Source organism: Pempheris klunzingeri, chromosome 9 (genome assembly GCF_042242105.1).
Source record: "Pempheris klunzingeri isolate RE-2024b chromosome 9, fPemKlu1.hap1, whole genome shotgun sequence".
Lineage (NCBI taxonomy): Eukaryota > Metazoa > Chordata > Actinopteri > Acropomatiformes > Pempheridae > Pempheris > Pempheris klunzingeri.
Window position 1 is genome coordinate 12,555,708 of NC_092020.1, and position 13,015 is coordinate 12,568,722.

The 13,015-nt window shown below is 41.7% G+C and overlaps 2 protein-coding genes across 2 annotated transcripts; one reads left to right on the forward strand and one right to left on the reverse strand.

The window, feature by feature from the left end:
• The first annotated feature begins 100 nt into the window (after positions 1 to 100).
• Positions 101 to 7,653, forward strand: ints10 (integrator complex subunit 10). Its single transcript, XM_070837458.1, has 17 exons — positions 101 to 649; positions 804 to 871; positions 977 to 1,080; positions 1,208 to 1,347; positions 1,439 to 1,520; positions 1,617 to 1,757; positions 1,882 to 2,056; positions 2,537 to 2,706; positions 2,802 to 2,941; positions 3,111 to 3,264; positions 4,087 to 4,169; positions 4,413 to 4,568; positions 5,215 to 5,323; positions 5,669 to 5,748; positions 5,889 to 6,051; positions 6,193 to 6,286; positions 7,118 to 7,653. The coding sequence occupies exons 1-17, from the start codon at positions 521 to 523 to the stop codon at positions 7,272 to 7,274; spliced, it is 2,145 nt and encodes a 714-aa protein (XP_070693559.1). The 5' UTR covers positions 101 to 520; the 3' UTR covers positions 7,275 to 7,653.
• Positions 7,621 to 11,965, reverse strand: tlr1 (toll-like receptor 1). The gene is made up of 2 exons (XM_070837457.1): positions 11,724 to 11,965; positions 7,621 to 10,357 (listed from the first exon to the last, which is right to left on the reverse strand). The coding sequence occupies exon 2, from the start codon at positions 10,348 to 10,350 to the stop codon at positions 7,942 to 7,944; it is 2,409 nt and encodes an 802-aa protein (XP_070693558.1). The 5' UTR covers positions 10,351 to 10,357; positions 11,724 to 11,965; the 3' UTR covers positions 7,621 to 7,941.
• Positions 11,966 to 13,015: the final 1,050 nt, after the last annotated feature.

Consider the following 13,015-nt stretch of genomic DNA (forward strand, 5'->3'; position numbering starts at 1 on the left):
GCACAACATTAGTTGAAAATCAAAATAAGCTATTTTTCGCTTTGTTTTTGGTGCGACTAGCTAGGCAGGCAGCTAGGTGTGTTGGCCGTAAAGCAGGACGCAGCGTCATTTTTACGACAACGTGACGTCGTTATCGTAGCGTTAGAGGATATGTCGGTAAATAATGATTTAGCTTTGACTGGTAATTCCAAAAAGAGGGTTAGGGTTACTCGCTTTTCTTTCTCTTGATATAGGTGGCTGTTATATGCTTATAAGATAATGTAATGATTTAATATGTTCATAGGATAGTTGAATATTGTACAGTTGTAACAAAGATGTCAACTGAAAGCCACACAGCTAGCTAATGTTAACTAGCTGTGCTGCTAGCTGTTTTCTTAAATTTCGCACAGAGCAGCTCTCTTTGCAGCTTACATTTGAAATTTGTCCAAAAAGACGTGTGCATGTAAGAGAGCCGTACGCATTAATCTACAGCCTGAATTGCGACTGTGTCCCCCGGCACTGAAAGCTAGAATAATTTAAAATGTCAGTGCAAAAAGATTGCGAGTTTTTGGTGAAAAGAGCCCGGGAATTGGTCTCTGATGATCCCTGTGCAGCCAAAGCCTGGCTCATAACTGCAAGAACCCTTTACCCTGCAGATTTCAACATACAGGTAACATTGAGATACACAGCTGTTTAACGTTACAGTTTAACTACTACTACTACTTATATGAATTTCCCAAAATCCTTCAAGTATTATCACGTGTTTGAAATGTGTGCATCCCCAGTTGTGAATCAATTATTGAACGTGTGACATGTTTTCACAGTATGAAATGTACATCATTGAACGCAATGCAGAGAGGACAGCTTCGGCAGGGAGACTGCTGTATGACATGTGAGTTACTGTGTACTGTGTCGCTGCGGCTGCTGGTGTTAATGTCAGTAGCTCTGTTGAATCAGAGCTAGCAGTTGCCAATGTCATCATCCATCCTTTGTCCAGGTTTATAAACTTTCCAGATCAGCCCATAGTTTGGCGGGAGATCAGTGTCATCACAGCTGCCCTGCGCAGTGACTCTCAGGACAAACATGCACAGTTTCTACGAGGTAATTTAACTGTGGTATCAGTATACAAAGCATCCTTACTAACAGGAGACTGATAATGAGGTGTGTGCTGCCATGAGAGTGTGTGTTGGTCCCTAATTTTCTGTCTGTGTGTGATTGTCTCCCTCAGGGCTTTTTGAGACACTGCCTGGTCGTGTGCAGTGTGAGATGCTTCTGAAAGCCACTGAGCAGTGTTTCAACACTTTAGAGAAGGCTGAGATGCTGCTCCTCCTCCTTAAGCGTTTTCCAGAGTCCGTGGTCCAACATGGGGTACATATTAATAACATAACACTCACATGTGTTGACATTTGCACCTAGAGTAAATAGCTCTAAGTGGTGGTGACATTTGCTGTATGTTTAGGTCAATCTAGGAGAAACGTTGTTAGAGGCGGAGGCATCAGAGAATGTGGAGACTCCTGTCAACTGCTTCAGAAAACTCTTTGGTGAGTGAAACAATTTGATTAAAACCTTTCATTTGGTTGCAAAAACCACTTGTTATATCAAATGACTTTCAAACCAATTCTTTGTTATTATTACAGTGTGTGATGTCCTTCCGTTGGTCATAAACAACATGGACATGCGCTTGCCAGCCAGCCTGATGCAGAAGTACATGCTGAAAGCAGCTGAATTCTACATCGGTTATGTAACTCGTGGACCCTCAGCTGATGTACAAATACAGGGTAAACCTGCACAGTGCTGATGATGTTATTTCTTTTTCTCTTTGTGATCATTTTACACCTCAAGATTTCTTGTCCTACCCACACTAGGCTCTATCTCCACATTTTTCTGTTCCTCTTGTTTCAGGCTCTCAAGAAGGTGGGTCTCTGAAGTCACCTAGTGTGTCCCGTAGCTCCCAGCGATATGTGATTGACGGCCTGTCGGAGAAGTCATCAGTGGTAGCAGAACCTTGGGAGAGGCTGGTGGATATCCTGGCTGGGGTTGGAGCACGCTGCGAGTGGCAGGGAGACAAGGGACAGAGGTAGTCTATCTGTCTGTCTGTCAGTCAGCAGGACTGTTTTTGAGTATTGCTTTGTATTTAGGACGCCGCACAGAAGTCAGAATAAATCAATGAACAATGAAATGTATTTGCAAAGAAGTGCATATAGGGTGCAGAGGCGCACAATACATACAAAGAGATTGATTATATAATAGAGTAGGAATATTTAAGGGTGCAAATTTGCTAGTATTACACGAATATTTCATTATGAATGTCAATATTAAGTGTTTTGAAAAATAATATTAAAAAAAAAAAAAAAATTACCAGTTTCACAAACTGTGTGCAAATAACAATTCCAGCATGTGTTAAGAAGTCTGTAAAAGTGAGTGGCATGGGGAAAGACATCGTTACCTAAATATGTGTAACATAGCAAGTGTACTTGAAGGTGAGTATAATTGTTGTGTGTGTGTGTGTGTGTGTGTGTGTGTGTGTGTGTGTGTGTGTGCGTGCTTTACACTCCAGGAGTTATGTGGACATGCTGCAGAGAGTGAAGGAGCTGTGTCGCTACCTGCCTGGTCTGGAAGGAGACACAAGGTCCCACTGCTGCAGTCAAGTGGTCATCTGTGCTTCGCTCGTCCTCTTTCGCAGCGCCTTCCTCTATGTCTCAGCTGTACAGCCCACACTCTTCCAGGGTCAGCGTCTACCTTGAATTCCCTGTCTGATATGCATCTCTATTGTCTTTTCAATGAAAGGCGAAATCACCAAATGATGTGTTCATGTTTGGCAGGTGTGAATGCTTTGAGCTCAGGGCCGTGGATCCTTGTGGAGGATCTGAGCTCCGTGTATAATGATGTGGAGGTGGAAAGAGGAGCATTGAAGCACGCACATAAGAAACGCAAACTGGCAGACGGGAGAGAGAAGACAATGGTGAGGACATATCTGAAATCATTTACCTGATGTTTTGTTAGAGCCAAGAAAGACAGACAGATCACTTTTGCTGTGCCAGATTGCTGTGTATATGTTCTTAAATAGGTTTTAGTATGTGACTAATATATGTGCTTTTTTCGTCACTCTGTATACGTTTGTGTCATTGCAGAGCTCAGATGATGAGGAAGGGTTGGGAAAAGGTCGCGCCCGTCACATTTTGATGAATAAGACTGAGATGCCCAGCTGGTCAGAGACTCTGGAAAGCTTCCGCACAGCGAGGGAAAGCTGGGACCTTCTTCATTCCCATGACGGCCTGGAAACTGGTAAATTTCTCTTCTGTTCATATGTGTTTTTATTTAGCTCAGACAGTGTCAAAAGATTTCAACGCAACATCATAGGTTTGTCACCAGCTGCAGATGTATTCTTAAGGCTTTTAAAAATGTACAACTATACAACTTTCTTAAATTCTCTTTAAGGTGAGATAAGGAGGCGTGTGTCCGCTTTACGTCTTTTTTTGGCAGAAAAGCACTGGCGTGGCACTGAGAGGAAGTGTTTGTGCAGTGAGAGAGAAATCACCCCTTTGCTTTTTGTTAAATATTCATATCTATTTGTTTGGCATTGTTTTCACCAACTGGAGGATGTATGCCCCCATACTTGGTACAAAGGAGCTTAATGTCCCTACTGTCACTGCTCAATCTGACAGCTGTAGATCAATGTGGGTGTATTGCACAATCCATCAGAGACAACAATACGATTCATCTCCTCTGAATTTTAATGTCTGTCTGGTCTGCTCAGTGCACCACACATGTATTTTTCTTACTCTGTGATAGTTGCTCTCTGACATGTAATAATTAAAGCTCTGGATAGACACGACCAGAACAAGCTTCTCCTCCATTTTCTTGGTTACCAGGGTGACAAGCCTTCCAATCTAAGACATGATTGGTTGTCTAAAATGTTCAGAAATTTCCAACTAGAGGTGCTTGGAGTGGCTGCACAAAAAAGGTGGAGTGCTGTGAGAAAAGACGCTGGCTGCAGAGCTCTCTCTTTAGGTGGCCAAATGTGACCACACTCCTAGTTGGTAACAATTGGAAAAAAAGACACTGTCACACAGGCATCATTTATCTTTTAACATTGCATTTTAACAGAGTTCAAGAAGATTTGTGCCTCTTGGAAGACGGACAGCTGGCTGTGGTTCAGAATATTCCTCACCGACATGATCATTTACCAGGCAAGAAACAATGAGGATGTTTTCATTTTGTTTGTGAGAAGAAACCCTTTCATGTGTGGTCTGTATTCTTTCTATGCTGATGACTGTAAGTGTATGAAACTGAGGGAAATTTAGTAATTTTAATGCAATGTATACGGTAGTTTTCTTAACATGGAGATATTTACAAATGCTGAAATATCTTTCCATGCCTCATGAGTTGTCTGTGACTATATACTGATTATGTATGTGTGTGTGTGTTTCCAGGGACAATACCGTAAGGCCCTCTCCAGCCTCAACCAGATGGCTGCAGTGCAGCAGCCTCAGCCTGGACAGCAGAGCCCCTCTGGTCAGGCCAGTCTGGAGCACCACAGGGCCCTCATACAACAGGCCTCCTGTCACTATGCACTTGGAGAATACAGGGTAGGCACACACACAACATTCATATATAAACACAGGTTACATGTTTCTTCTCATCTCATCCCCTTTTCCAGGTTTATAGTGTTGGGTAGTAATTTATCTCCTTCTTGCATCAAATTGACATTTGTGATTTATACTCTGTTCTTTGATCCCACCTAGATGTCTGTAGCTCTAAGCTTGTCTGCTGTGTATTGATTGGTGGACCAATAACACAAACTGGCCTGCAGGTGGCGTTATAGTTAAGGTCCATTCTAGAGGCACACAAACAGCTTAAAATTTCAGAGGTTTGGCTTTAGACAAGTACAATATAATGCTGACCTTCACCTCCAAAGCCTCTGCATTTATTTAACATTAATGCCAGATTTTGAACATACATAGATTTATTATATTTAACATACATACTTGAATTATCAGTAAACTTTCCTGAAAAATGTGTAAATGGTCACTGATAATATTCAGAAAAGATTTTGATTTAGCAAAAGGATATCCATAACACATGGACCTCATCCACTTTCCATGGGACTATGACAAAATAAACGCAGACAGTTGATTTTAATGAAACTCTTTACAAACGTTTGTGTAATAGCCCTGTCCTGTGTTGTCCTGTTAATACATGTGATGTATGTATTGTACTGTATCTGGTAATCAGATGGCCTGCGAGAAGCTACTTGATGTTGTCAGTGGGCTGGTGCCCCCGATCCAAGAACCAACAAAGACCCCAGAGGATCAGGGTAGAGCCAAGACTAAAACAAGGAAAGGTGACCACTTCCTGCTTTTGTAAAACAATGTTCAGTAACTGATCTAGACCTATGAACAGCTTTTAACTTGCTATGTAAAATTGACAACTAATATCCTTTTTGTATCAAGTACAAACTTGTTTCATATTCAGGACAATCATGAGTCCTTATGTTGACAGATTGTTGTTACCAGTAACAACCTTAAGTTCCCCTTTGCTGCAGTTTACTTATTGATGGGAAAGAAGTGACTCAGCTGAAACTACCGTTGATACAGAAGTGATGTGAATGACACCATTTATCACCATTTGTGACAGAGAACTGTGTTTATCACAACATTATGGAGTCATTAATTTTTGTCATACCTAGGTAATGACCTGAGATTGCTTCCCTGCACCAGCAAAGCTGTGTTACCTTTCTGTCTCCAGCTAATGCTTGCCTGCTTCAAGGTACTTTAACTACTTATGTCTCTGCAAATGTTTTTGATTTTTATTCGCTGAACTGTGATGAGACAAGCACAATTTATGCGACTTTTTCAGATATTAAACTTTGTATAACCCACTTACTCTTTCTCAATGTGTTCGAACAGCTCCGTGCCTTCACAGACAATCGTGACGACCTGTCCCTTGGCCATGTGGTGGTGCTCCTGCAGCATGACTGGCCACAGGGAGAGATGCTGTTTTTAAAGGCAGTGGATAAGATCTGCCAGCAAGGCAGTTTCCAGTATGAGAATTTCTTCAACTATGTCACCAGTATCCTTTTTTTGTAACAACTCGCACAACTCAAGCCTAGAGACGAGAATGGATTGGCAAACGCATAGAGTGCTTTGTGGTTACTTCACCTGTCTTTCTTGTCTGGGATGTTAGTTTCCATAAGCTCATGATTTTTGTCAGACATTGACATGCTGGAGGAGTTTGCGTACCTGCGTACTCCAGAAGGAGGGAGGATTCAGCTGGAGCTTCTGCCCAATCAGGGAATGCTGATTAAGTAAGCACCTTGCGTTCAGAAACATTTCAGTTGGCATCGTGACTCAGCGCACTCCCGTTCTGTTGCTGTTTTCAAAGAGAACAGTGCTCTTGTTTGATGATCTAAGTAGACATGGCCTGTGGGGAAAACTGTACTAAATGCTGTTAACGGAGCGGACAGTAGGAAAAGAAGGGGGTTATGGTCAAAATAAAGCTTTTATCAAACTCCTTCATTCATTGCTGTAGAAGTAAAGACACTTGAATGCACCCTCACTGACTGAGAGTTGTTGAATGTTGCTATCCCTCAGGAATCCTAGTCCCGCCCTGGGGGTGGAGTTAAATACCCTCCTGCTACAAGGGGTGCAGACGATGGACAGGTACCCCAGGCCCCACCTCCCACAGTCTCATCCCTCCCCCACACTGGTCACCCTTCATTCTCAAACTTCAAGGCTTGCCATCCCCCCAATTTTGATTTGGGCCTGTCATTTTACATCAAGAGTTAGTCGTTCTTTGATTTCCCGTTGGCGTTTGTTTCTTTGAGCCATCGCTCGTCTTTCTGTGGTCATCACTGTTGTTGCTGTTGCTGTCGTTATTGATATTTGGGGATGATGTTTGTCCTGTTGTGCACTTTCATTTCATTTGTGGACATGTTTTATGTGGTTTTTATTTATGACGGAACTTCTGTTGTGTAATCTTGACTGGCTGATTTAGGAAAAAGTGACATGCTGTTTTTATGATTTTGTCTTTTCTATGTAAATCTCAGTTTCCATTTGGTCATCTTGCAATAACACATCCCTGACTATATGTATGTTTGTGTTTATGGTTTTTTTTTTTACCCTCTGTATTTTTTTAGACACCACACAGTGACTCGCGGAATCACCAAAGGAGTGAAGGAAGATTTCCGTCTGGCCATGGAGAGACAGGTGTCGCGCTGTGGAGAGAACCTGCTCAGTGTTCTTCACCGCTTCTGCATCAACGAAAAAATCATCATCATCCAGTCTCTTCCTTGACATCTGGCCTGCGACTTTTGAACCTTTTCATAGTTTTTCAGTCGTAGATTAAATGCAGCTGGACTGAATTAATGACCCCAACAGCTGTTTCTCAACACAGGAGACATTTCCAGCTCTCTTGTCATTATCATTCATCACTGAAAATAATACATCTCCTTGCCTTAAAAGTGGAAAGTGGAGATTTAGAGAGAATGCCAGTTTTCTGAATACACAGTACTCATGCAGTTTTCATGGTTTGTGAGTTTTCTGCTTTACAGGTGTTAACCACAACATTTTCTTAACCACAAGTAGTTTAATCATATTTGACATGTTATGGGGGTTAGTATTGACAAAAGAATTAAGTGCATTTTTGATATTCTTGGGCAAAGTTTATTGTTTTTGTTACAAACTTGATCAAATTGTTAGTTTATATAAATGTTTTCATTAAATGTGATTGAAAGAAGCTCTGGCATGCTGTTATATGATTTTACTACAAGAACAATCTGTTCATCTTCAGCTCACAGCACAAGATTTTAAAAAATTGCACGCTCTAGCTCAAGAAAGAATACTAAAAAATGCACACACTTATTCTCACTCAGTCTCTCCAGATGTTTTTTTTCCTCCAACTGTGTTGTCCAACTCTTGCAAACTGTCCTTGCTGTGGCATTTGCACTTCCTCTTCCCACTTTCACTCCTCCAGTTCTGTGACTGGTGCATTTGGCAGGTCTGCCTGTAGGGCAGCTCTGAGATTAGCCCAGAACAGTCTGTGCTTGGCCCTGTCCTGTGGCCACTCCAAGTATGTGTGCCGGCCCATCATGGACTTCAGCTGGTAGTACTTGGAAGGGATCAGGTATTGAGGCAGAGGCTCGAGCAACACCAGCACAACGCTATCTGAACCGTGAACAAGGCGTTGGTGGCTGGCGAAGTACAGCTCATAATGGCACCACTCGCTCTTGACGAAGTGAGCAGAGAGCACAAACACGGAGCGTCGACTTTTCTCCACACAGGCAATGATGTTCTCGATAATGGTATTTCCTGGCACAAAGTTTCTCTCGTGATGGCAGATTCGGAGGCCTCCTGCAGAGCCCTCAAGGTTGGGAAGGAGGGTGTTGTGCACCCAGTCTGTGTCATGCTGGCTGTAAGACACAAAAGCGTGAAACTCAACACCCACCAGATCTTCCGTTGGAACTTGTCGCCTTCTGGCACGATGTTTGGCTCTGGTCCACTGCCAGATCATGCTCATATACCAGGGAACATCAAATCGATGGCACAAGGTCACAACTGCTATGATCACTGCTACTGCTGGGCACAAGATGGTGGCAGCTAGAAGACCAGCATTACAGGAGACCGATGTGATCCAGATCTTCTTCAAGGTGGAGTTTCTATTGGCCTCTGGGTATGAGCAGTAATAGCCTGATGGCCAGCTCAACAATTCAATTCCTGCGTGGCTTTTCTTCTTTTCAGACTTGATGCCAAGATTTATGAAACTCCTCAGAGAGCAGGTGCAGGTGAAAGGGTTGTTACTGACATCCAGGATTTTCAGATTGGGGCAGCTCTCCAGCTTGTTCACAGACGGGGCATGGAGGGAATTTGACCCGAGCAGAAGCTCACTAAGTCTGGGGAAACCACTACACACTGGCAGGTCCAGCAGCCTGTTTGCATTTACATTCAGAGACAGCAGTTTTTCCAGATACAAGATGGTTGATGGTACCACAGAAATCTGGTTGTTACTGAGGTCCAGTGTTTCAGTTCCTTTTGGTAGACATTTAAAAACTGAGCCTGTTAAGCCATTCGAAGATAAAATCATATTGGTGATGTTTGGTGGCCAGACACATTCTTCCAGACCATCATAAACCAGAGAGTTGAGGGTGAGGTCCAGATGTTGCAGGGATTTCATGTGTTGCACACGTTTGCTGATCACCTTAAGGCTCTTAAGATTGTTGCCAACCAGAGTCAGTTCCTTAACCTTATCCAAATTCTCACATTCAAGAATTGTTTGACCCTCCGCTGTGGAGAAGATGGAGTCAGATAAAGCACAAAAGGAGAAGTCTAGCTGGAGGATGGAACTCTTTGACTTTGGACATGTCATGTGTACAATTGAAGTCTCAACGATCGCTAAACTCTCCACTGGCATGTTGATAAAAAAGTTGTATACAACCTCTTGAGAAAAGAAGAAAGACTTCACCACTGCCCTTCTGGCTGTAAAGGACCTCATTTTAGATGTTGTGACCACTGGAGTCTCTTTATAAGGCAACTTGTAAATGGCCACATCAGAGGCGCTCAGATGGGCAACAGATGTACGCAGGACAGTATTTACAAAGAGAGTTAAGTATTGCCATTCGATTGATATGTTGGTGAGATAAAGATGAGATGTGTTGATTTTTGCTCTCTTGGCTATCTGCTCACTTAGGTCACTGTAGCCTCCTGTCAAATTCATCAACTCCACTTCAACAAAGAGTGACAGAGCATCGGCAAACAGATCATGGTTTATTATTTTGTTCTCAGTTAACACTAACTGAAGCCTTTGAGTGTGAACATCCTTCAGGCTGCCTGCTTCATAACCCAGTTTATCCTCCAGGAAAAGGGTCAGCAAACGCAGTTTCACTCCAGCAATATTCTTCAAATCACCCATACTGATGTTATTTGCTCCAAGTGCTAATCTCTCTAGTTTTACCAGGGAGCTAAACTCACTCCCCAGCGTCATTTTGGGAAAATTGTTGCAGGACAGATCAAGTGCCACAAGGTTTCCTGTGTGCAGCAGGTACCACTGACCAGACAGATTCTTCAGCCTGTTGTGTGACAGATCTAGATACTCCAGGAGTGGTGTGTCGAGGAACGTGTCAGGATCAATGTCCTCCAAACTATTCCACGACATGTTGAGGAACCTCAGGAGAGTGGTGTTTCTGAAGTCTCCTCTGTGAAGCTGCTGTATGTAGTTGAATGAAAGGTCCAAAAGCTGAACTGTCTGTGGCAGGTCTCTTGGGACAGAAGACAGGTTTTTGGATGAGCGGTCCATGATGCTGTCAGAGGATGAAGCACTCAGTTGGAGTACCACCAACATGGCTGCTGCCCAGAGCACAACAGTCACAGGCCTCATTGCTTCACTGGATTAAAGTAAGGAAATAACATCCATGTTATTATTAGGGCTGGGATGATACACTTCTCTCAATTCAATACTATCACAATACTTGGGTGGCAAAATGTATTGAGATTAAGTACTGCGATTCTACAAGCATTGAGATTTGATGTCATGGTTTCTAATGATTTTCGTTGAATTTTTTAACAATGGACCAGGGGAAAAAAGTGATTGTATATCTGGAATATTTCCAAATACAATGCACATCACATGTCAGTAGGACTTTCTGTCTTAAATATCAGCAGCATCATTGCTGCATAGAAAAATGTTTTTTTTCCTTAGCAATAACTGTTTTTTTCCTTAGCAATAACTGTTGTCACACAACAGTCTTATAAATCCTCCCTCATCAAGGTTAAAGTTTTTGTTAAAACTGTTCGAGAGGTGTTGTTTCAACTTTATAGTCATTTTGATTGTGATTTGTGGTAGAGCTGAACTGTGTGCCATTAACCAGAGGTGTTTCTGTTATTTAGCCTATGCTCAGTGATATAATCTGGTGGACACCACAATAGAAACAAAGAGTAATGGAGAAAAAAGTCAGTCTGAATTTCCCCAACACAAAACTGAACATTAAACTGAACAGGATGTATTACAGGACTGTTGTATTAGACTGCATTAGTTATTAGTGTACAAAATATACAGTTAGCTGATTGTACATACAGTATATGTAATTTGAGTTTTTGGTTTTGTCCTTATTTGACCTGGAGTGTCCTCTGGTCTTCATCTGTCTTTTGTAAATTGCCATAAATTGCCGTCTATTGTCATAAGACCCCAAGAAATACAGATATGCAAACAAAATTCCTGCACAGTGCCTGACTTGCAACTTGCTTGATCAGGCAAAACTTCGCCTGATAAAGGTCTTGCACCAAAATGTAGCAAATAAATGAATTATTGCAAGTTTGACATAGTTGCTTCCTTTTAACTTGTCCTCAAATCACTTTATCTATCTCATTTTTAAACACACTCTTTTAATGTTATTACCTACTTCTTTTAGTATTGTTCTTAGCAAGCTTTATTTACCTGCTGCTGGTGTGTATGTGATATGTGTTGATGTGTATGTGGTATGTTGTGGTGTGCTGCTGGTATGTAAACTGTACACGCGCCAATGTTCTGCACAAATGAAGTTCCTAAGGGATAAATAAAGTTCTTTGAATTGAATTGAATAGTTTTAACCATTATGATGCTAAATTTTTGTTTTATGCTTTTCTGCTAATATGGCCAGAGTGAGATCTCAGTCTGAATAGACCATGGTAGAGAAATTAAATATAAAGGACTTAAAATAAAACTAAATCCACTGCTACTTTACAGTACATAGGCAGACAAAAGAGTGCACTAACCTGTTCTGTGGATAGATGGATGTTTCAGCAGAAGCGCTGCCTCTCAGTGTTCATTTGTTGAGCTTTAATTAGCTGACATGTTGCAGTCCATCATATTAGAGCACTTTTCCAGTGCACAGTCCCAATAAATAGCCAAATGAAGGTGTGCTCTGTCTTCAAGTCTAAAACTCTGATATCATAGTGGTTAAAAAAATCACGAAAATTGTAAAGCAACCAACAAAGAAAAACAGTCTTGATCAAAAATCAATCATAATGGTCTGCTTCTGTTCATCTCATTCGTTTTTTGACACAACCTCGGTACGGTAAGTAATAGTGCTGAGAGGAGACATGGAAGTGAAAACAGCTCAGAGACCAATGACATTTTCATCTCATGTACATCCTCTTCTCACTTCCCTTTTTATTTACTGCACTGAGTTTTTTTTACTGAGGGGAACCACCACATTTGTTAAGCTTCATGATGAGATCCTTTTTGCGTAGAATTGTGGCAATGTGAAGGAGAAAGTAAAAGCATTTTAGAGCTTATTCTGGTTTAATAATTAAGGTGTTTGAATAACTTACTGTTCTTTCTGTGCTCTTATTCTTATTTAGACTGTGTTTAAAAAGATGTTGATCCACTTTTCTGCAGTGTCATAGCGACCACACTGAGCACTGAGGTCAGTCTATGCCATTTCCCAACTCAATTACCATCATCCCACTAATGCCTTGAGGCGGAGTGTATCCTGAGCAACAACACTGTTTACTCTGGACGCTCTCGACATTGCCTTTAATGAAGGATGAGGAAGGGGCTTTTCAATGAGCTTTGACCTGTTTTATTGTGACATGGAGGTTTTATCACAGTCACACAAACACACATGCATTTCCTAGCAATGTTTTTAGTCTTGCACCACTGCCGTTTCCATGGGCCACTAACTGTTACTCATGTGGCAATTGGAGTTTAATTGAATAATGTTATATGAGCCGGTGTCACTGCTCTCACCTTGCATGGTTTGCTCATATCTTGGAAGATTACTGAAGATCTGCTTAGCAGCCTCTGGCCATAAGACAACAGAATATAGCCTGTTTTTTTTTCAGTTTCACTCTGCACTACATTGTATTATCCTTCCTTTCTTTCAATAAATGTCCTTGGTGTGTGCTGAACATGTGAATTCATGTTGGAAAAATACAGGACAAAAAATCTGTATGTGTTTGTTGGAAACAGATAGACCACAATGTGAACTACTTCTTGGTCATGGAGCTAAGATCAGAGTACAAGCTAATTATTGACACGAACCTTTTTTTTCCAGCAAGAGCAG

Excerpts from the sequence above, each read along its gene's own strand:
- ints10 (XM_070837458.1), top strand. The coding sequence starts at position 521 with ATGTCAGTGCAAAAAGATTGCGAGTTTTTGGTGAAAAGAGCCCGGGAA. Across the intron at positions 3,265-4,086 it reads CCATGACGGCCTGGAAACTG|AGTTCAAGAAGATTTGTGCC; the intron begins GTAAATTTCTCT and ends GCATTTTAACAG. Across the intron at positions 5,749-5,888 it reads TAATGCTTGCCTGCTTCAAG|CTCCGTGCCTTCACAGACAA; the intron begins GTACTTTAACTA and ends GTGTTCGAACAG.
- tlr1 (XM_070837457.1), bottom strand. The coding sequence starts at position 10,350 with ATGAGGCCTGTGACTGTTGTGCTCTGGGCAGCAGCCATGTTGGTGGTA.